The sequence below is a fragment of the Panthera onca genome, chromosome E2, assembly GCF_046562875.1.
Source record: "Panthera onca isolate mPanOnc1 chromosome E2, mPanOnc1 haplotype 2, whole genome shotgun sequence".
NCBI classification, from domain to species: Eukaryota; Metazoa; Chordata; class Mammalia; order Carnivora; family Felidae; genus Panthera; species Panthera onca.
In genome coordinates, this window is record NC_138353.1 from 14919371 (window position 1) to 14941561 (window position 22191).

The window sequence follows — 22191 nt, forward strand, 5'->3', positions numbered from 1 at the left end:
GTAGGAAATATCTATATTGGGCTCTGCCTTCGCCTCCCGGCTCAGAACTTCCGAAACCTTTGTCATTTCCTAGGTGATAAGAGCGCTAGAGATATCTTTTTTTTTTTTTAATTTTTTAATATGTATTTATTTTTGAGAGAGACAGAGACAGAGTGTGAGCTGGGGAGGGGCAGAGAGAGGGAGACCCAGAATCCGAAGCAGGCTCCAGGCTTACCTGGTAAGTGTGAGTGTTTCCCTGAGCTCTGTCACCTGCTCTAGCAAATTAATAGAACCCGAGAAGGGGGTCTTTGGGACCTCCAGTCTGTGACCTCTGCAGGTGGTTGGTGATAACCTGGGCTTGAGAGTGGCATCTGGAGTGAGGAGGGGCCGGGGGTGGGGAGAAGTCTCGTGGGACTGAGCCCCTAACCATTAGGATCTGACGTCATCTGTGGGTGGACAGTGTCGGAACTGCGGTAAGTGGTACTTACTGGGAACTTGCTGGAAAAACCGCCACCATGCTTGGTGACCAGAAGTATCAGAAGGGGAGTGTTCTGCATGAGTAGTAAAGGAAGCCCGCAGGGGAGAAACACAGCAGAGAAGAAGGAAAAATCCGAGGTTTCTTCCTCTACAAGGCTAAATAAAGATGCAACCCCTCCGTATGTTTCCTGATCAGAATACAGATGATTTAAACAGCCGGGTTGTATTCTGATTCTTCTGATCTAAACAGTGGTGGAGTTCAGGATGGATGCCCCGGAATGTGCCCCCTTTGGCACGTGGACTATTTCAAGCTGAAGACCCTTGAGACCCTACAAGCTCAAGAGAAACTCTTTTTTTTTTTTTTTTTTTTAAGTTTCTTTAGTGATTTTGAGAAAGAGTACCAGCAGGGGAGAGGCAGAGAGAGAGGGCAAAGAAGATCTGAAGCTGGCTCTGTGCTGACAGCAGAGACCCCAATGCGGGGCTCGAACTCAGGAACCGTGAGATCATGACCTGAGCCGAAGTCCAACGCTTATTAAGCGACTGAGCCACCCAGGCAGGGGTCCCTCGAGAGAAATCTTTGCCCCTCCCTGAACCACCCAGAAGCATCTGAATTGAAGGCCTTTCCCAGAATAATGGTTATTAACATAGATAACTTTTATCTGGCTGACCCATCCGTAAGTAGGGCAAACATCTAATTAACAAACCCGTCAAGTATATTCCTTCCCTCTGAAGTTCTAGACGCCGACCCCCTTCTCCAGAATGACACACAGGCCTCATTTTGCCTGACCGCCTTTGGAATTTCCATGTCTATGTGGATTCCCCATATGTATGCCCATAAAATTTGATTTTCTCTCACTCACCTGTCTCATGTCAATTTTTTTTTATTTTGTTTTAATATTTTTATTTTTGAGAGACAGAGGGAGACAGAGCATGAGCAGGGGAGGGGCAGAGAGAGAAGGAGAAAGAATCTGAAGCAGGCTCCGGGCTCTGAGCTGTCAGCACAGAGCCCCACATGGGGCTTGAACCCACGAACTGCGAGATCATGACCTGAGCCGAAGTCGGACGCTCAACCGACTGAGCCACCCAGGTGCCCCACATATCAGTTTGCTTATCAGTCCTGCTGGAAAACCTTTGAGGGGCCAGAAATTCTTGCTCCTCGACAGTAGCCTATTATCTGAGAATTGTATTTAATAAAGATTTGGTAAATTGGATTTTGTGGAAGGAGTTATTTAGTAAATTTGGGTTGATAATAAGGCTACGTCCCTTCAGAGAGGAATTACCTATTTCTTTCTCTGCTATCTGTAAAGATCTTTTTATTTCCGCCACAGAAACAGACCATTATTCATGGCCTGTCACTCCTGCGGCCAGAACGAGACCCCAGGCTCTCCAAGGACTGGCTGGTGTCTTCTCCACGGTCAGAAATTGGTAAGACCTTTTTCCTCCCAGGGCTATCCGGACCATGAATCCTTCCAGGCGATGGGCAAGGAAGTCTGGCCTGAAGAGCATAAGAAAGACCCGGTGGTGGGGCGCCTGGGTGGCTCAGTCGGTTGAGGGCTGAGCGTCTCGATTTCAGCTCAGGTCATGATCCCAGGGTCGTGGGATCGAGCCGCGAGTCGGGCTCCTCGCTGACGGGCTCCTCACTGAACGTGGAGCCTGCCTGAGATTCTCTCTCTCCTCTGCCCCTCCCCCCTGCTCTCTCTCTCTCTCTCTCTCTCAATTAAAAAAAAAATTAAATTTAATTAAATTTAAAAAAGAAAGAAAGACCTGCTGGGAAGATGTGTCCTGCATTTATGCTACAAAATTCCAAATACGACCTTTCAACATGACCAGAAACATTCTCACTCGCATTTCCCTGCTGCATTCCCTGGTGAAGAATTGCATGTGTGGTCATCAGCAAAGCCCAGGAAAGCCTTTGAGAGAGTCACCGGAAGCCCGTGTTCCCGATGTCACAAGGGATGAGGCAGCGTCATGAGTGATGGCGTAACCAGAGCCAAATAAATGGCATTAGAGATTAGCAGAGACAGGAACGGTGAGTCATAGCAGATTGCCGCCTCTCTTGCGTGATGGGGGCTGTTAGCTTATCCAGAAGTGACACATCTGGTGATAAAGAACATGAGGGGGCAGTACTCGGACACTCCGAAGAACACGGGTTGGACAAGGAAATATGTAAGTACTTCTTCTGGGCCCATTTTTCTAGATCGTGAATGGGAACTCACTAGACCTCACTTGGGTCCACGAATTTTGCAACACATTTCCAATCGAGTCATTTCTATAGCCAGGGACTCCACAAAAACATACTTGCCCCGGGGACCCCCACACACATCCTCGGTGCGGCTCTCGCACCCACACCCATTCTCCAGCAAACCCTGCCGGTTCCACTTAGGAATCTATCCAGAAGCATCCACTTCCTGCTCCCATGCCCGTGCCCAGGTCCAGTCTACCCTCCTCTTCAGACACCTTTTTATCACGGCAGCATCCTGCTTCCTATGCTATCTCCTCTTGTTCCCACGTGCAGCAGAGGGCGCCTGTGAACACCTAGGTCAGGTCACAGGTCACCCCCCACCCCGCCCAGAGCCCTCCGTGGTTCCATCTCAGGGGAAAAGACGAAGCCCCCACAGCCTGCCCCCATCACCTCTCTGAGGGCATTTTCAACCACTCTCCCCTATACTCCAGCCACATAGGCCTCCTTCTTATTCCTTGCTCCTGCCACAGGGCCTTTGCACTTGCTATTTTCCCTTCCAGGAGTACTCCTTCCCCAGATATTGATATGATTTCATCCCTGATCCCTTTTCTATCGCGGTTCAAATGTCAGCTTCTCAGTGGGGGCCCTGACTGCCCTGTCTGAAACTGCAACCTCGCCCCCTGTACCTTCCGGACCCTTCCCCTGCTTTATTTTCTTTTCCCATAGTACTTACCATCCCCTTCCATTGTTCACTTATTTACATCCTCACCTATGTATTTGTTTTCCGCTCCAAGAGGATAAACGCTCTGCCTGTTGCATTAGCTCCTGTGTCCCCAGTGCCTAGCCTGGCAAACAGTCAGGGCTCCATAAACGCTTGTGGAATTTGTGAATTAAGCGTGGCGTTTCCTCGGAGGCTCACAGTTCATTTGAACGAATTCTGCGTGGGGTTGCTGCATGATTCCTGGTATGGGCCATATCAGGAAATCATTGCCCGACTCAGGGAGTAAAGGTGACAGTCCACATTTAATTCGGGAAGAAACTGAATTTCCAACAGAAGACAAATGATTTGCTTAGCTCAGGAGGGCCGGGGCTGGGTACACCTGCCTCCAGATCTGGTGGAGGGAATCGGCATTAGTGGGGATGTCGTTGCCCTGGGGAGGTAGGTTCCTGATGGGGATTCTGTCTCTGGCATATGAATGGGGACGCCTGGGGCTGCCTGGATTACCCTTGGATGATGGTTGAGGTTTCCCGAGCCAACATCCTACCTGCTGTGCGGGGCATCTGGTCAGGGCAGGGACGGAGGAAGGAGTCAGTCTCAGCTAGGGGTTGGCGCTCTGGGCTCAGGTGGAGGCAGGTGCCATGAACCCATGAACTTGGTGTTGAGCCCAGAGGGATCCTGAAGCCAAGACTGCCAGATTTCAAATCCTAGTTCTGACAACCCAGATGCCCCGCTGCGTATCTTCTTCCTCCAATCCCACCCCCTCCTCCCAGCCCTGGCTGCTTCTACACGTTTGTCCCACAATTATTATTTTTAAATGTTTATTTATTTTAAGAGAGAGAGAGAGAGTGAATATCCCAAGCAGGCTCCGCTGTTAGCGCTGAGCCCGACTCGGGGCTTGATCCCATGAACCGAGAGTCATGACCTGAGCCAAAATCAAGAGTCAGGCGCTTAACCACCTGAGCTACCCAAGCGCCCGTGTCCCACAATTATTACATGGCGTTGTTTCATGCATTTTTGAGTTCTGTGTGAATGTCGTATTCTGCCGACCAGCCTGCAATTTCATGTTTGCCCCGAGGACGTGCTTTTGCATTTGTCCCTGTGACTCTGTGTAGATCTTCTTCTGTGTGTCAATAGTTAACTCTTACTTACTGCCCTTTAATAAAGTTTTATAAACTTTTTCATAAACGATTGCATATCTTTTGTTGGGTTTCTTCGAAACCACCTCAAGGTTTTCGTTGCTTCTGTCAGTGGAATTTTAATATATTTTTTAAATTTTTTAACATTTGTTTTTGAGAGACACAGGGAGACAGAGCGCAAGTTGGGGGGGTGGGCAGAGAGAGAGGGAGACACAGAATCCGAAGCGGGCTCCAGGCTCCAAGCTGTCAGCACAGAGCCCGACGCGGGGCTCGAACCCATGAACCGTGGGATCGTGACCTGAGCTGAAGTCAGATGCTTAATCAAATGAACCACCCAGACGTCCCTTAATATTTTTAAATGTAAAAAACTCTTAATTCCAGTAAAATGTCAAATTTACCATCTTTTGTTTTTTAATTTTTTTTTTTAATTTTTTTTTTTAACGTTTATTTATTTTTGAGACAGAGAGAGACAGAGCATGAATGGGGGAGGGGCTGAGAGAGAGGGAGGCACAGAATCGGAAGCAGGCTCCAGGCTCCGAGCCATCAGCCCAGAGCCCGACGCGGGGCTCAAACTCACGGACCGTGAGATCATGACCTGAGCTGAAGTCGGATGCTTAACCGACTGAGCCACCCAGGCGCCCCTGTTTTTTAATTTTTTTTAAGAGGTACTTAGATATTTATTTATTGTCCAGTCAGTGCACATAAATATCCTTCATGGTGTCTAAGTCCCTTATTTTTCTGTTCAGGTCCAGGAAACATCTTGTTCTTCATTATCAAATCTTCCATTCCTCACTCATTTCATATCTTCCCACTTGTACCATTTCTTTTTCAGACAGGGTATCAGTCATTTCTCCAGGAAGTCCTTGTTCCTGGGTGGCTCAGTCTGTTGAGTTTCAGTCTGTTGAGGTGGCTCAGGAATTTTTTTTTTTTTTAATGTTTATTTATTTTTGAGAGAGAGAGAGAGATCAAGTGAGAGCGGGGGAGGGGCAGAGAGCGAGGGAGACACAGGATCTGAAGCAGGCTCCAGGTTCTGAGCTGTCAGCATAGAGCCCGATGGGGGGCTCGATCGCACGAACTGCGTGATCATGACCTGAGCTGGAATCAGATGCTCAACCGACTGAGCCACTCAGGTGCCCCAAAGAAATATATATATTTTTAATGTTTATTTCTTTTTGCAAGAGAGAGAGAGGGAGACACAGAATCCAAACCAGGCTCCAGGCTCTGAGCTGTCAGCACAGAGCCCCACGTGGGGCTCGAACCCACAAACTGAGATCATGACCTGAGCCACCCCAGTGCTCCTCCCACTGGATTATTTTTGAAAAATCCCAGACATCATAGCATTTCCTCCAAAATCCCTCAGTATTTATCTTTAAAAGATAAGGCCTCTCTCTCTCTCTCTCTTTTTTTAAAAATTTTTTTAACATTTATTTATTTTTGAGAGAGAGAGAGAGAAAAAGAGTGCAAGCAGGGGAGGGGCAGAAAGAGAGGGAGACACAGAATCCAAAGAAGGCTCCAGGCTCTGAGCTGTCTGCACAGAGCCCAACGCAGGCTCGGAACTCAGGGAACTCATGAACTGCGAGACCGAGACCGTGACCTGAGCTTCAGGTGGATGCTCAGCAGGCGCCCCATTCTCTCTCCCTTTGAAAACAAAACCACAATACATACCATTGTCACACTTGAATGCTCACTTGATCTGTTATTTTGGATATCCCAGCTAGACAGTCCCAGGCAGCCCCTCCCAGCCTCTCCTGCTCCTCACCGCCCCCACTCCTTGCAGACACTCTGAACCCACTGCCGTCCCCCCAACACACACACACACACACACACACACACACACACACACACCCCTCACACCTGGCCCCATTTGTTTTCAAAGGCTGCTAGGTGTGGTCCCCCTCCAGGTAGGCTGCTGTTTTGATCCTTCAGAGCTGCTTATTTTGTTGGTGTGTTTAACCTTGAAAACTGGGTCTGGTCCAACTTTCCTTAAGGTCTTGATTACATCGAAGTGTGGCTTCAGTTGGAGGTATTACTGCTTGAGGGCAAAGAAGGTCTGTGGGTTCTGTGGCTCTTTAGTCTATTACTGGGGATGCGTGGTGACCCCCCCGAGAGGTTGGATTGCGTGGAGAGCCTAGAGGGCTTTACAGAGGTCCTAGCTTCTCCCCTGCCCTAGGGAAAGGTGGGCGGTCCACGGAGGGCTGAATCGCCTTAAGAAAGGAGCTAGATTATCCCCGATTGAGGGCTGTCCGGACAAATCCTACCTTGGGGAGTTGGCCTCGGTCCAGACACCTCTCCACCCTTCAAAGAGCAGAGTTTTAACCCTTCACCTGCTCCCTCCCACTTTCCCTCCATACAAAAGACCAATTCACTGTCAAGTTTCCTTTCCTGGGATCAAAATACAGCCAGTGGCTGGACAGAAGAGGGGGGGCACGGGAGCCAAGCTGTCGAGCCTTTAATGCCCTTGGAATTAATTGTGCAGCCTACCTCCCAATGCCCCAAGGTTCCAGAGTTTTCTATTTCTGCAAACTGGCTTGGCAGGTTTCCCCCCAACAACCTCCCAAACACACCTCCTGGGGAGAGATGCCCCGTATCCCCCCCCCCCCCCAGGAGGCCCTTCCCACCCCATCCCCATCAGAGCCAACGCCCTGATGTATAGTAGATCATTTCCCAAGCTGCCTTTACTATTTTGAAAGGAAATACTTGGATAATGAAACCTGCCTCCACAGATAATTCTTAAAATGTTAATAAAATAACCCTAAGTATCATGTAAAAGGTGAGACAAAAGGAGAGACACAATTTTCCAAACCCCCTGGGAACTTGTCACCCAGGCAGACCTGATGATTCAGAAACTGCGTTTTCAAAGTCCCTCCCCCCACCCCCCACCCCCGGGATTCGATATAGCCCCAGGATACTCCTCCCCCTCTGTGGGGATCCCTGAAGCTCCATAAAACTAGATTCAGAGATTTTCTGGTTTTGTGAATTGAAGAATAACGGCTCAAGTCCCCACCCAGCCAAGTGGCCTTCCAATTGACCCAGGAGTTGAATTCTGGGACAACTGTGTTAACACACTTCATATTCACACGCAAAATGGAATTGGTTTCTGGGTTCAGGTTAACAGGCTTTCCTCCTCCTATGTGAGAATGCACAGGACCTCGATGAGGAGGAGGAATCCAGGACAGTTCTCTGCTGAGTGACATTGTCCTGTGTGCGACTTCCCAGCGACACCCTCCCCCATTCCTGTGGCACCAAAATGCCCCCACAGCTTTCCCAAATGGCCCCTGGGCTTCTTTGCACACCACCACCCTCCTGGGAGCCATTATTCTGTAATCACTATTACCTTACCTTCTGGATGGTAGGGACTTCTTTATATTTGTTTTTATTTTGTTTTGTTTTTAAGATTTTATTTTTAAATAATCTCTACATCCAACGTGAGGCTCAAACTCACAACCCTGAGATCAAGAGTCGCACGCCTTACCAACTGAGCCGGCCAGGTGCCCCACCTTGTTTTTCTTTTCTTTTTTTATTTGAGAGAGAGAGAGAGAGAGAGAGAAGAGAATATTAAGTAGGCTCCACGCTCAGCATGGAGCCCAATGTGGGGCTCGATCCCATGACCCTGGGATCATGACCGGAGCGGAAATCAAGAGTCAGACCCCCCCAACCCACTGAGCCACGCAGGCGCCCCTGTTTTTCTTTTTTAATCAGAGTACAACTTGGGATGTAACTCCAGTTCACAGAGATTGCCTCGGAGAAAAACTGGGGAAGGGAAGGAATCTGACTTGTCAGTGTTGTCCTTTTATCCTACTTTGTTTTTAAAGTTCAAAAAAAAAAAATCTTAAAAAAAAGGAACCTTTTTGAGCTCACATATGGGTCATAACCAATTTTCATAAGTTCATCATCAAAGAGATTTCCGCAGTTTACTTCTTCCGTGAAAACAACAATTTCAGTTATGGACAGAAGGGTGTAATGGCTGGGATTTGCTTCAAATTGGGGGGGGGGGGGGGAGCAATCGGGTAGGAGTGGAACTGAAACCAGACAGGCCAGGAGTAACTGTGGAGCTGGAGCTGGGTGCTCCTTACTCTGTCCCACTTTTGGACGGGTTTGAAAACATCAAAAGTTTATTGAAAATGTATGCACTGGAAAGAAACAGGCCAGTGTAATAGTCAATTTACGTCTCAGAATTAAGGGTCTCCCACCCGGGCTGCTGGCGCCTATTGCCCTCCCTAGTCTATTCTTCCACAGCATTAATTACCTTCTAACACACTATGTAATTTGCATGTCAGATCTATTGTTCATCATGGCCCCACTGCACTGCAGTCTGGCTTAAAGCTTAATGATAAAACTGCTTCATTCTTTTCTGTTTACGGAGAGGCTTTTCGGGATTGGCAGGAGATTGTATTTTCAATTATTTCCCCAACACTCTACAATTTGCTGATTATGTCTTCTGTTCATCATATAAGCTCCACGTGGACACGGATCCAGGTCTGGTTTTATTTCTTGATATTTATAATTACATGTGTGGCTTACATTTCGCTCTTACTGGGACAGACTTAGTATAGAGGTTAAAAGGGATTCTGGAGCCAGTCTGGCCGGGTTCAAATCCCAGCTCTGTCACCCGCTAGCTGGGTGACCACAAAGCAAGTCTGCCCGCCTGTTTTCTCGCCTGTGAAGGGGCACACAGCAGTACCTACCTCAGGGGGTTGCTACCCCGACTGGTAGTAAAACGCTCCGTAAAGCTTGGCTGGAGTTACTTCTGGTGAGAACACCCATTTTTGGAGCCAGATAGCTATGCGTTTGGCTCCTACCCCACCTGTTTTCGCCTGTGAAATGGGGCTAACCTTGCCCCGCCATAAAGGTGATGGGGATTTTTAAAGGAGTGAACGGGCGTGAGGCCTCCCGCCCGGATGCCTGAACCAAAATAACCGCAGTCGAAGCGATAGGGGGCCTCCCGCCCGGATGCCTGAACCAAAATAACGGCAGTTGTTCCTCGCCAGGCGTCTTCCGGCCGGGTTAAGGGACACTCCAAGAGGCGGGAGGGTGCGGACGGACCCAGGATCCCGGCGGCCCCCACCCCTCCCCCGTCTGCGGCGTCAGGTCGGGATCCGTGGTTCTCCCACCTTGGGAAGATCCCCCCCCCCCCCCCCCCCCGCGAAGGAGGGGATCTGGCAAGTATAGGGATGGGGAGGGAGGGGCTGGCTGGGGGCGGGGGAGCGCTGGGAGGCCGGAGGGAGGGGAGCGCGGGGACCAACCAGCCAGAGGGACGATGGGGCGGGGAGTGGGAAAGCTGGCGAAGAAGGGAGGGGCCGGCGAGTAAAAGGGTGGAGGCGGGGAGGGGGGTGCGAGGGGACAGGTGAGGGCTAGCGGGCGAGGGGCCCCGGCGCCGACCCAAGGTGGGACTCGGGGGCTGGCCGGCCCTGGCAGGGGGGCGCGGGGCGGGGTGGAGAGGCTGCGGGGAAGGACGGGTCGGGAGCCTGGGGCTCGGCACCTGGGGACTGAGACGGGGCGTGGCGGGGCCGAGGAGGCGGCCGGCGGCCCGGGGGTGCGGCGGGCGGGGGCGGGGCCGGCGGAGGCTGCGCGCGCGCGCCGCCGCCGTGGCTGCGGGCCCCTGAGTCCTCGACCTTTCCCTCCCGCAGTCAACGCCGCGCCTGGCGCGGGGTGGAGAACATGGGCGCCTCGGCCTCCAGGGGTCGGCCCGCCCGGGTCCCCGCGCCGGAGCCCGAACCCGAGGAGGCGCTGGACCTGAGCCAACTGCCGCCCGAGCTGCTCCTGGTGGTGCTGAGCCACGTGCCCCCACGCACGCTGCTGGGGTGCTGCCGCCGGGTGTGTCGGGGCTGGCGCGCCCTGGTGGACGGCCAGGCCCTGTGGCTGCTCATCCTGGCCCGGGACCACGGCGCCCTGCTGCCGCTCGCCCGCAGCTGCCTGCCCCCCGCCCGCGACGGCCGGCCCTGCCTCCTGGGCCGCTTCTGCGAGCGCCGACCGATCGGACGCAACCTCATCCGCAATCCCTGCGGCCAGGGTGGGGAACGCAGGCTGGGCGGGGGGTGGGGGCGGTCTACCTCCGGGGAGCCGGTGGGAGGGGCCGGGGGCGGAGCCTCGTCGGAGCCGGTGGGAGGCGGCGGCCGGCTGGTGGGCGGGCGAGGAACTTGGGCGCAAGCCTTTTTTATTTAACAGAAGGCCTCCGGAAATGGATGGTGCAGCACGGTGGGGACGGCTGGGTGGTGGAGGTAAACAGGTCAACGGTGCCTGGGGCCCCCTCGCAGACCTGCTTCGTGTCTTCCTTCAGGTGAATGCCCCTACCCCGCAAGGGCCAGGGCCGTTGTGAGCAAGACCTGCCTCTTCTAGTGACCTTTCTTCCTCTTTACTAGCTGGTGTCGCAAGAAGCAGGTCTTGGACCTGGAGGAGGAGGGCTTATGGCCAGAGCTGCTAGATAGTGGCAAGATTGAGATTTGTGTCTCCGACTGGTGAGTATGATGATAAAAACAGCCCTTTGCTCAGCTCTGACCACCTGCGCCGCGCCGTGACCGTTGCACGGGTGACTTCATTTAGGCCTCCTCTGGCAAACCCTGACAGATAAAGTGAAGATCAGGGAGGCCAATGACTTAACCCCTCCCCTCCTCCACCCCTCTCCCGGGGAACTGGATTGCAAGATGCCAGATTGGAATCCAAGTACAGAGGACTTGGCCCAGACCAGTCTGGTCTGTGAATGAGATGCTCCTTGCCATAGGAGGAGGCACTGGAGGATAGTTAGCTAAGTTTACATTCTGGAGCCAGACTTTCCAAGTCCAGATCGTGGCTCTGCAACTTTCTGGCTTTGGGTGAGTCACAGTGTGCCTCAGTTTCCCCATCTTTACAAGGTAGGGTTACACGTCAGGTACATAGCCAGCGCTTTATAAGTGTGAACTGTTTTAGCGTTTTGTTTTTTGAGCCTTGAGCCTGTGAGAATGTGTATTTCAAGACCTCAGATCTTTTAAGAGAGTTTCAGGAGCATTTGAGAGGTTCCGAAAGAGGAGGCAATTCGCCCTGGTGGCACAGCTAGGGCTCGGTGAGACCTGGCATGAGGCTCAGACCCCTCCGACTCCAGAGCTCATCGTGCTCTGTAGTGATGGTCTTGAAACTGGAGTACCTGAAGACTTTTCAAGGGATACATGACCCAGATAGTTTTTAAGGGAGGCAGTTCCAGATCTGGTACAGCTGTGTTCCCTGTTATAAAATTATCAGCTACACATCACATCTTGGAGGGGAGCATCATATGGTTGTCCTTTCCTGGCCCTTTCTCACAGTCCACCAGTTTTACAGAAAAACCAAGCCCCTCACTAGAGTGTGTGGTCCCCCCGGATGTAAAGACTTCTGGAGAGTTAGGCAGAGTGACCGCTTGAAATTTCAGCCTTACCTAATTCACTTTTAATTAAAGGCACCGTAACTCCCCCCGCCCTGCAAATCCATCTCATTGGGGGGGGGGGGAGGGGGTGGAATTTACAATAAAATTGGTTTTTAATGTAATCGGTAGTTCTCAAACTTTTGTAGCCTGTGTGCTGTTCTGGTCAACCGTGTACCATTTGATTGTAATGATCAGCGGGTCCCAAATTTTGCTCTGTGTTACGCAGGAGCATTGAAAACTCCCAGCACCCAGGTCACCCTCCATACTAATGAAATCAGAGTGTCTAGGGGTGAGAGCCAGGTATCAGGATCTGTGAGAAGTTTCGAGCCGACTGTAAAATTAGAGGGTTGCAATCCCCAGGACCATCCTTACTTCTGACGCCCGCTGCAGGTCTGGGGGATTCCCAAAACCACCCTCAGGTTCAGTAATTCACAGGAAAGACTCCTAGAACTCACCAAACTATTATGTAATTACAGTTTATTACAAGGAAAACCTAACCGGCATCATCCACGGGAAGTACCAAACCCAGACCTTCTATTGTTCCCTGGTCACGGAGTCAGGATGCATTACTGTCCTGTACATCCATGTGACTGTATACATGGAACCTTGCCGACCTGGGAAGTGCGCCTAAGCACCAGAATTTCTGTCGGTGCTTCATCATGTGGTTCGTCTCAGCCTCCTGGTCAACTGATGTTGCCTGACGTGTCCTAAGCCACGTTGTTGGCTCTTTCTGGAGTGGCTAGCTGCCACGGTGGGACTGTTGTGGATGCGGCCAGCCGGCGCTGGAATCATGTTGGTAGGGTATCCAGTATGACCCAAGGTCCCCAGGCAGACAAAGGTAACTCCCGGCAGCCATGATATTCCAAAGGCCCAGAGATGACCTCCCAGAAGCTGAGAGCAGAGGCCATCCGTACCTTGGGACAAGGCTAAATTCTTTTCTATGCAATAGCTTTTCCACAATTCCAGATGATTCCAATCCACAGCAAAGGCCGGGAACCACTACTGGGTAATAATTCAGTCCCAAAGGAAAAATGTTAACGCTTACAGCTTTATGGTCACAGGAAAAAAATTTTTTAATTTCTTTTTCTTCTTTCTTTTTTTTCTTTTTTTGTTTTTTGTTTTTTATTTGTTTTGTTTTGAGAGAAAAAGAGCACGTGCAAGTAGGAGAGAGGCAGAGGGAGACACAGAACCTTAAGCAGGCTTCACACCCAACACGAATCTGGGCACGGGGCTCGATCTCACAACCGTGAGATCCTGACCTGAGCCAAAATCAAGAGTCAGATGCCTAAAAAAGAGTCGGATGCTTAACCGACTGAGCCACCCAGGTGCCCCCATCAATTTCTATTCAAATACACATTCTGGTATGCGGTTGGCATAGAGCAGTGTGAAAGGGCAACCAAAAAGTCAGGAGAAAATAAAAACGTCACTATCACATGAGGACAAAATTGTGTGGCAGATGGAGAGCAGACGTCTGATTCTAAGAACAATGTGAAGTCTCTGAAGGAAGAAACTTACGTGTATTTTTTTCAGTTTTTTGAATGTTTATTTTTGAGAGAAAGAGCATGAGTGGCGGGGGTGCGGGCAGAGAGAGGGAGACACAGAATCCGACTCAGGCTCCAGGCTCTGAGCTGTCGGCACAGAGCCCGACGCGGGATTGGAGCCCACGAGCTGCCAGATCACGCCCAGCCGACTGAGCCACCCAGGCGCTCCTTATTTGTGTATTTTTGTAGTCCATTACCCTTAAGTTGTAAACTTTGACTTCTAGCATCAAAAGGGTACATATTTTATTTTATTTTTTTAAGCGTCCATATTTTAAGTGTGCAGCTCAGTGAGTTATCACAAAGTGAACACATCCGTGTTACCAGCCCCTTTCCCATCACTACACACCCGAGAGTAGTTGCCGTCCTGAATTCTGTTAGAATAGGTAAGTTTTGTCCATTTTTGTACTCGGGACAGAGAGAGTCCTATGGCATATAATTTGTATCTGGCTTCTTCTTTGTTTGTTTGTTTGTTTGTTTATTTTTGAGAGAGAGCACAAGTGGGGTAAGGGCAGAGAGAGGGGGAGACATAGGATCCAAAGCAGACTCTGCGCTAAACGCAGAGAGCCCGATGCGGGGCTCGAACTCATGAACTGTGAGATCATGACCTGAGCCGAAGTCAGACACTTAACTGGCTGAACCACCCAGGCACCCCTCCCCTGGTCGTTTTAAATGACTGACATGAAAATTATCTTTTAAAATATCAACATGCAGGGGCGCCTGGATGGCTCAGTGGATTAAGCTGACTTCCGCTCAGGTCATGATCTCACGGTTCATGAGTTCGAGCCCCGCATCCGGCTCTGGTGACGGCTCGGAGCCTGGAGCCTGCTTTGGATTCCGTGTCCCCCTCTCTCTCCGCCTCTTCCCTGCTCATGCTCCGTCCTTCTCTTTCAAGATCAGATAAACATTAAAAACTTTTTTTTAATAAAAACAAAATGGAAAAATAAAATGTCGGTGTATACATTGGACAGCGGTACATCTTTTGCCACCATTTAAACGTAGAAAGAGCACTTTCCACCGTCACCTTAATAACACGGGAGGAGGTGCCTTGAAGACCAGGGCTCCAGGTCACTGTTCAGAAAACGGATGTGCTTGCAGACCAGCCGGGGCACTCAGTTTAATGCAGATTCTGCTTCATGGGGTCTTCGGTGGGGCCAAGCTCCCAGGGGACGCTGGGCGTGCTACAAAATTTGTGTATGCAAATTTTGGATTTGCATACATGGGGAGACCATTTCGGGGGTGGGGGAGGCAGGCAGACACCCAAAGAGACAAGTGGGCTAGTCCAGCCTTCAAGGCCTCCCTCCCTCCACAGGTGGGGAGCCCGACACGACAGTGGCTGTATGTACCGACTCCTTGTCCAACTTCTAGATGCCAACCAGACGGTCCTGGATAAATTCTCTGCTATGCCTGTTCCCATCCAGCAGTGGAACAACAATGTCTGCTTTCAGGTGAGTCTCTGACAGGGACACGGGGAGAGGGTGGTGGGGCCTGGGACGGTTATCTGTTGCGTAACAAATGACCCCAAAACTTAGTGGCTTTACGTCAACAGCAGTCATTTTGGTACTTCTTGTGGTTTCCTTTCTTTTATTTAACGTTTATTTTTGAGAGAGAAAGAGCGCATGCGCAAGGGAGTGGGGAAGGGGCTGGCGGGGAGGGGGGGGCGGACAGAGGATCCACGGCCTCCGCGCCCACCGCGGTGAGCTGGACGCAGGGCTCGAACTCACGAACCGTGAGATCACGACCTGAGCTGAAATCAGACGCTCAACTGACTGAGCCTCCCAGGCGCCCCATCTTCTCGTGGTTTCTATAAGGAGGGCTCTGTTGGGTGCTTCTGGTTCCCGTGTGTGTGAACAGCGGCTGGTGGCTTCGTCGAGTCCCAGAGAGCTTTGGTGTGCGTTGTCTCTGCCAGGGCTGGTTTGGATTTCCTCGTGGCATGGCCACCTCAGGGCAGCCAGACTGCTCACTGGTGGCTCAGGATCCCTCGAGGAGGGCTCTAGAGAATCCAAGAGAAGCTGCCTTGCCTTTTCTGACCCAGCTTTGGCACTCACTCGGCGACGGTCACTTAGCATCACTTCCGCCACCCTCCGGGTTACAGACAGACCCACCCAGGCTCAAGGGGACGGGAATTAGAATGAGGAACCGTGTGATTCCATCTGCCAGAGAGCCCCACTCCCAGCTTTCGAGAAGAAGGCCGTGGCACAACGGGCTGATCTCTCCTTTACCTGCAGGTCACCCACGTGTTCTCTGACATCAAGATAGGCGTCCGCTTTGTGTCCTTCGAACATTGGGGCCAGGACACGCAGTTCTGGGCGGGTCACTATGGAGCTCGTGTGACCAACTCCAGCGTGGTCGTGCGGGCCCGTCTGTCTTAGTCGAGCGCTATCCTTGCAAAACAACCTGACCTATGCCTTCCAGAACCTGGGACCGTTGGCCAGGCCTTCTTATGAACCAAGGACATGTACCTCCTGGCATCCTGGATACTCTAGAATCCATTCAAGGGTCCTGCTGGGCCCCCTCTTCAGGTTCTGGAAACTACTAGAAGGAAGAAAGTTCCTCCATCACATCTACCTACTGCTGTTGTAGGGCTGGGGGGACGACACAGGTGAGCACCCAGGAGTGCTGGTCCTGGAGAGGGCTCTTCACCCTCACCCTGGAGGTCCTCTGATTCAACCCCAGCCCCCCTCTACCCTTGTCTCCTCTTGTTTCTGCTTCGGGGGTTTCATTGGTCCCTTTTGGGCACCCCCCTCATCTCTGAAGTAGAATCTTGTCCTTGTGGCTGGGAAGATTCCAGCCACCTTGGGTGGCAAACTTCACCTCCTGAAGCTTCGGGGCTGGGACCAGATCTCACAGTTGAAAGTCAACTAGCTCAAAAACGTTTGGAGACCCTCAAGGACCCCTGGGATTGTGTGGTATATAAAATTATTTTTTACTTTGAAACGTTTCGCGAACGTTGGGAGAATAATATATCCGCAACGGCTACCTTGCCGGTCATATGTAATAAATTTATTATTTTGCCAAAAGTACCTCGGATCTTTTCGATACGAGTCTAATGTTACTGTCTTGGTTACTACTTGGTCCGAAAAAACAAACTGTCCCGGTGGAGGAGGGAAAACTACAGAAGAAAACCCCAATAGAAGGTGTTTTAGTAGGAAAGAACGGAAGAGTTAGAACAGTATTATTTCCCGAGCCCCAAGGAAACCATCGATTCAGACAAAGATTTTCAACCAGGGTCAAAAGTATTAGGCAGACAGTGGACGTAGGTACGGTAATCACACTGGCAACACAGTTGTGACTTTCTAATGTTTATTTTTGAGAGGGAGACAGACAGAGCATGAGCGGGGGAGGGGCAGAGGGAGAGGGAGACCCAGAATCCGAAGCAGGCTCCAGGCTCTTGAGTGGTCAGCGCAGAGCCCGACATGGGGCTCGGACTCGTGAACCGTGAGATCATGACCTGAGCTGAAGTCGGACGCTCAACCGACTGAGCCACCCAGGCGCCCCAAGATTTTATTTATTTATTTATTTTTCAACGTTTTTAATTTATTTTTGGGACAGAGAGAGACAGAGCATGAACGGGGGAGGGGCAGAGAGAGAGGGAGACACAGAATCGGAAACAGGCTCCAGGCTCCGAGCCATCAGCCCAGAGCCTGACGCGGGGCTCGAACTCACGGACCGCGAGATCGTGACCTGGCTGAAGTTGGACGCCCAACCGACTGCGCCACCCAGGCGCCCCAAGATTTTATTTTTAAGTAACCTCTACACCCAGCGTGGGGCTTGAACTCATAACCCTCAGACCAAGAGTTGCGTGCTCTACTGAGTGAGCCAGCCAGGCGCCCCGAGGTGTTCTGGGTGTTCTGATGTGATCCACATGAAGTGGGTCTCACCGTATCCCACCCGGAACTGCTCACTTGGAGGGTCAGGCCGTCAGCCCCGTCTTGCCATAGAAGGGAAACACCGGCAAAGAGGCAACCAGACGAGCCCAGAAGTGGCGCTTTTTTTTTTTTTTTTTTTTGCCAGTTTCTTAAAAAAGGAGTTGTGACAGGTTGAAACAGACCTAAGAGTCGTGACCAGATGGAGTGTGTGGGCCTGGAGTAAAGACTGGTTTGGACAATTCAGCTCTAGAGAGTATTTTTGGGTCAACTGGGGGAATTTGGATATGAGGAATATGAAAAACATTTACAGGAAGGAAAAGGTAGAGGCCATTGCTTTAAAAAAAAAAAAGGCAGCAGTATAATTTTTTTTTTAATTTAATTTATTTTTGAGAGAGAGAGAGAGATACGGACAGAGCATGAGTGGGGGAGGGACAGAGAGAGACACAGAAGCCGAAGCAGGCTCCAGGCCCCAAGCTGTCAGCTCAGAGCCTGACCGTCCGACGCAGGGCTTGAACCCACAAACTGTGAGATCGTGACTTGCGCCGAAGTTGGATGCTTAACCGACTGAGCCACCCAGGCGCCCCAAGCAGCCATATAATTTAATTTAACTTTGGCACATATATTGTATGTATACACCTATGTACGTACGTGTGTGTGTGTGTGTGTGCACGCACCCCCAAGTTAAATGATACTACTTTATGCACACACACGTGCATGCACCTATTTCTATCCTGGAGTACGTTCTGAATGTGCATGTGTATATAGATAGGTAGGTAGGTGTATATATGCGGAAGAATAAGAATATTAACTATGGAGGCACCTGGCTGGCTCATTCAGTAGAGCGTGTGACTCTTGATCTAGGGTTGTGAGTTCAAGCCGTGACTCTTGATCTAGGGTTGTGAGTTCAAGCCGTACGTTGGGCACAGAGCTTACTTAAAATTAAAAAAAAAAACAACAAAAAGCCAGTGAACTACAGGGTTACGGGGTTACTGCCGTGATGATCTCTGGTAGTGGTGACTTTGTATTTATTTTGCTTATCTGTAGTTCTCTTTTTCTGAGTGTGTATGTGTATTAGAAGAAATACAAGAAGACATGTAAAGTGCCCTCCAATGCAGTTCCCCCCCCCCCCCCCGGAACTAATCTTTTTATTTATTTTTATTTATGTTTGTAAATTTTTTTAAAGATTTAATTTTGAGAGAGAAAGAGAAAGTGAGAGTGGGGGAGGGGCAGAGAGAAAGGGGGAGAGAGAGATTCCAAGCAGGCCCTGCACTGTTAGCACAGAGCTTGGATCCACGACCCGTGAGATCATGACCTGAGCCGAAGTCGGATGCTTAACCGACTGAGCCACCCAGGCGCCCCTATTTAGTTACTTATTTATTTAACGAGATCTTTACACCCAAGGTGGGGCTTGAACTCACAACCCGGAGATCAAGAATCACATGCCCTATGCCAGCCTGGCGCCCCCAGAAATAACCATGTTTAAAGGCATCTTTGCCGACAGAGTGTTCGCTTATTTTATTTTGTCACGGAGAATTTGAAATATAAACAAAAGCAAAGAGAAGAGTATTGTAACCTCTGTGTATCTATCTCCCAGCAACAGTTTTACCAGCTTATGGCCAGTCCTCCATCCACACATCCCCATGGATTCTCCCCTCTTCCATATTATTTTTTTAATATGTTTTTATTTTGCAGCAACTTCAAACTTAACAGAGAAGTTGTAGGTGTGGCACAAAGATTTTTTGCCCCTGAAACACCTAATACATTTTCATCATCACAGCAAAATTCTTGAGTGTGTATTCTCTATGTATGAGGTCATTCTCCTGTAAGACTACAATATAGCAATGCAAACCATGACGGTCATGTCAATTCAGTGACTGCCCCCAAAGAGCTAACCTAGCTGGCCTCCCCTTAAAAAGGACTGATTGCAGTGTGCCTGGGTGGCTCCGTTGGTTAAGTGTCTGACTTTGGCTCAGGTCATGATCTCACGGGTCGTGGGTTCGAGCCCCACGTCGGGCTCTGTGCTGACAGCTCGGAGCCTGGAGCCTGCTTCGGATTCTGTGTCTCCCTCTCTCTCTACCCCTCCCCTGCTTGCACTCTGTCTTTCTCTGTCTCTCAAAAATGAATAAACTTTTAAAAAAAATTAATTAATTAAGAGAGAGAGAAGCCTGATTGCAACATTGGCTCATGGCTGACATCTGGGAAAGTGAATTTTGGAAGTTTTCCCTGCCATTACCTAACCGGTGAGGGTGGCTCATTGCACAAATATTTAGTATGGTTTATGGTAAATGCTTGCTTTCATTCTGGGAGTTTGGAATTTGGGTACGAGCCAGGACCCCCCCCAACCCTGGGAAACCCTAGGGTCCTGAATCTCTGATGAGCTTCCCTGGATATCACACACCTGCTAGGTCAGGAGTACACTCTGTGTGACCCCTCAGGGAAGGGAGAGGACACGAGGAACCGGCACATGGATTCTTCCAGGCTGTCTGTCTTTCCCCCTTATTATCTAGCTGTGCGTGCAATTACACCACTGCGGTCTCAGGAGGGAGTATAACTATATACTGAGTTTCAGGAGCGTTTCTGGCAAATATCTGAGCATGAGGGTCATCTTGGGATTATATACACATACACACACACACACACACACACACACACACACACACACATGCACGGTGGTGACAGCGGTGGGGCTGAAGATCCTGACTAAAATATCTGGGGAAAAGGGAGAGGAGTGAGGGATGAAGACACCTAGGTGATGTCTGTTGTAAGAGATAAGCCACCTATGGAATTAAAACAATAGGTCCCACCCTTGGGGATTTGGCTCACAGGATCCCCTCACTGACTTGGGCAGGTGCCAGCCACGGTGAAGAAAATGACTCAGCCTGGTGATGCCTTGGGTGTTTCCCACTTTCTCCCAGGCAGGAGGAGAAAAGGCCCAAACATTCCCCCAGATGAGTTTGGGGTCAAAGCCAATAAACGTGGGGCACCTCGGTGGCTCAGTCGGTTGAGCGTCCAACTTCGGCTCAGGTCATGATCTCACGGTTGGTGAGTTTGAGCCCCGCATCGGGCTCTTTGCTGTCAGTGCAGGGCCGGCTTCAGATCCTCTGTCCCCCTCACTCTCTACCCCTCCCCTGCACGTGCTCTCTTTCTCTTTCTTAAAAATAAATAAAATATTAAAAAAAAAAAAAAAGACAGTAAATGTTAGTTTGTAGTTGCTGTCTACTCTAGGTGGGAGGAGAAAGGGGCCAAATTCCCCAAAGACAGACTTTAGTTGAACTAAAAGGTTTGAAAGTTTGCCTTGTGTTCTCCTCTAAGTGGGAGGACAACTGGTTACATCCATTCCCTGGGTGGATCAAAGTTTTAGGTAAGCCCAAGGGAGCACCATGGAAAAGAAACTTGCCAGCCCTTCAGCCTGGAGGCCACAGCAGCCCCTCCTACCCCACCCAGATCTCTGAGCAGCCGTGATGTTAACCTGGTAAATGCTGAATTAAATGCTAGATTATTTCTTTTTCTTTCTTTGCTTGCTTGCTTTCTTTTCTTTATTTGCTTTCTTCTTTCACTTTCTTTCTTTCCTTTCCTTTTTTCCTTCCTTTTTTCTCTTTCCTTCTTTCTTTTACTTCTTTCTTCCTTTCTTTCTTTCCTTCTTCCTCCTTATCTTTCTTTCTTCCTCTCCTTTCTTTCTCCACTTCTTTTTCTTTCTCTCCTTTCTTTCCTTCTTTCTTTCTTTCAAGCAGGCTCCAAGCCCAATATGGGGCTTGAACTCATGACCCTGAGATCAACAGTCGCATGCTCTGCCGACCGAGCCGGGCGCCCCAGTGCTGAATTTACTTTTAGGGATTTGAGTAAACTTGTAATGAGGTGGGGGAAAGGGGGGAAAATTTATAATCCAATGCTATCCATCAATTATATCTCAAAGAAAAAGGGAAATTTGAAAAATGGTTTTGTATTTTAACGGCCATTTCATCTGGATGTATGATTAAAATAATCAATGATCAATGTCTACGTATATGTATATATACCCGTGTGTGTGTGTGTGTGTGTGTGTGTGTGTGTGTGTGTGTGTTCTGTTTATTATGACAGCTTGACGGCTTAAAAGACCTTCTTGACTGGGGAGACAGTGTGCCTCCTGGCCGATTCTTAGAGACCACAAAGAACCCTACAGGAGCCTGCCTGTGGTAGGAAAACAAACCAATCCAGAGCCAGACCTCCTCCGTGTGGCTCCAGCACCCCCGGGGGCAATATTCCTCTGCTTCACCACCCCAGGGCTGGGTGCCAGGCAACTAGGAACCACCCCTGTAGTCTGAGTCGTGAAATCATGCACGCTGACCAGTCCCAAATGGTTCATCCTGCCCTGTCTTTCCCCAGGACACCCCAACAAAAGTGGCTTAAACCTTCCCCCACCTGGGTCTCGCCTCTCGCCTCCTGGCCACACTGTGTCTTTCCCATGCGGCCCTGTGCGGCACACCTCCTGTCTCTGGGACCTGTGAGTGTAATAAACTGATTTCCTGAGCCTCTCCTCTGTCTCCCCTTGTGCCTGCACCCCTACACCCCACAGACCATCTCGTGAGAGAATACGAAACAATATAATGTCATATGCTTGTAATATACGCTGGAGAGATTATCCGGGTCAGGGAAAGCTACAAAAAACAAGGTGTGTGTGTGTGTGTGTGTGTGTGTGTGTGTGTGTGAGAGACACTGTCTTGTTTTTGCCGCCAATGGGGGTATTGGAAACAGAACGAGTACAAGGCTCCGTAAATGATATTTGCTATAATTTTGGCCTATGAGAGCCTTTGGAGAAAAGGAGACAATATGAAAATAGAGACCATCTTCAGTCTACAAGCAGATAACATGTGGAACAGTTTTAGCTTGCTGATGAGGCCTTGTGGAAATCACATGCCCGACCCTCCGTGGCTGTTGATT

The 22191-nt window shown here is 50.1% G+C and overlaps 1 protein-coding gene across 4 annotated transcripts; it reads left to right on the forward strand.

The window, feature by feature from the left end:
* Nucleotides 1-9767: 9767 nt before the first annotated feature.
* FBXO27 (F-box protein 27) lies at nucleotides 9768-21795 on the forward strand. 4 transcript variants are annotated; one of them, XM_060651056.2, is made up of 6 exons: nucleotides 9768-9879; nucleotides 10123-10505; nucleotides 10661-10772; nucleotides 10855-10950; nucleotides 14718-14853; nucleotides 15821-16428. In XM_060651056.2, the coding sequence occupies exons 2-6, from the start codon at nucleotides 10154-10156 to the stop codon at nucleotides 15986-15988; spliced, it is 864 nt and encodes a 287-aa protein (XP_060507039.1). In that variant the 5' UTR covers nucleotides 9768-9879; nucleotides 10123-10153; the 3' UTR covers nucleotides 15989-16428. The 4 variants fall into 4 exon arrangements, with proteins under 4 accessions (XP_060507039.1, XP_078294572.1, XP_060507038.1 ...); XM_078438446.2 differs by lacking the exons at nucleotides 9768-9879; nucleotides 15821-16428 and adding an exon at nucleotides 21637-21795 and having other exon boundaries at nucleotides 10056-10505; XM_060651055.2 differs by lacking the exon at nucleotides 9768-9879 and having other exon boundaries at nucleotides 10056-10505.
* Nucleotides 21796-22191: the final 396 nt, after the last annotated feature.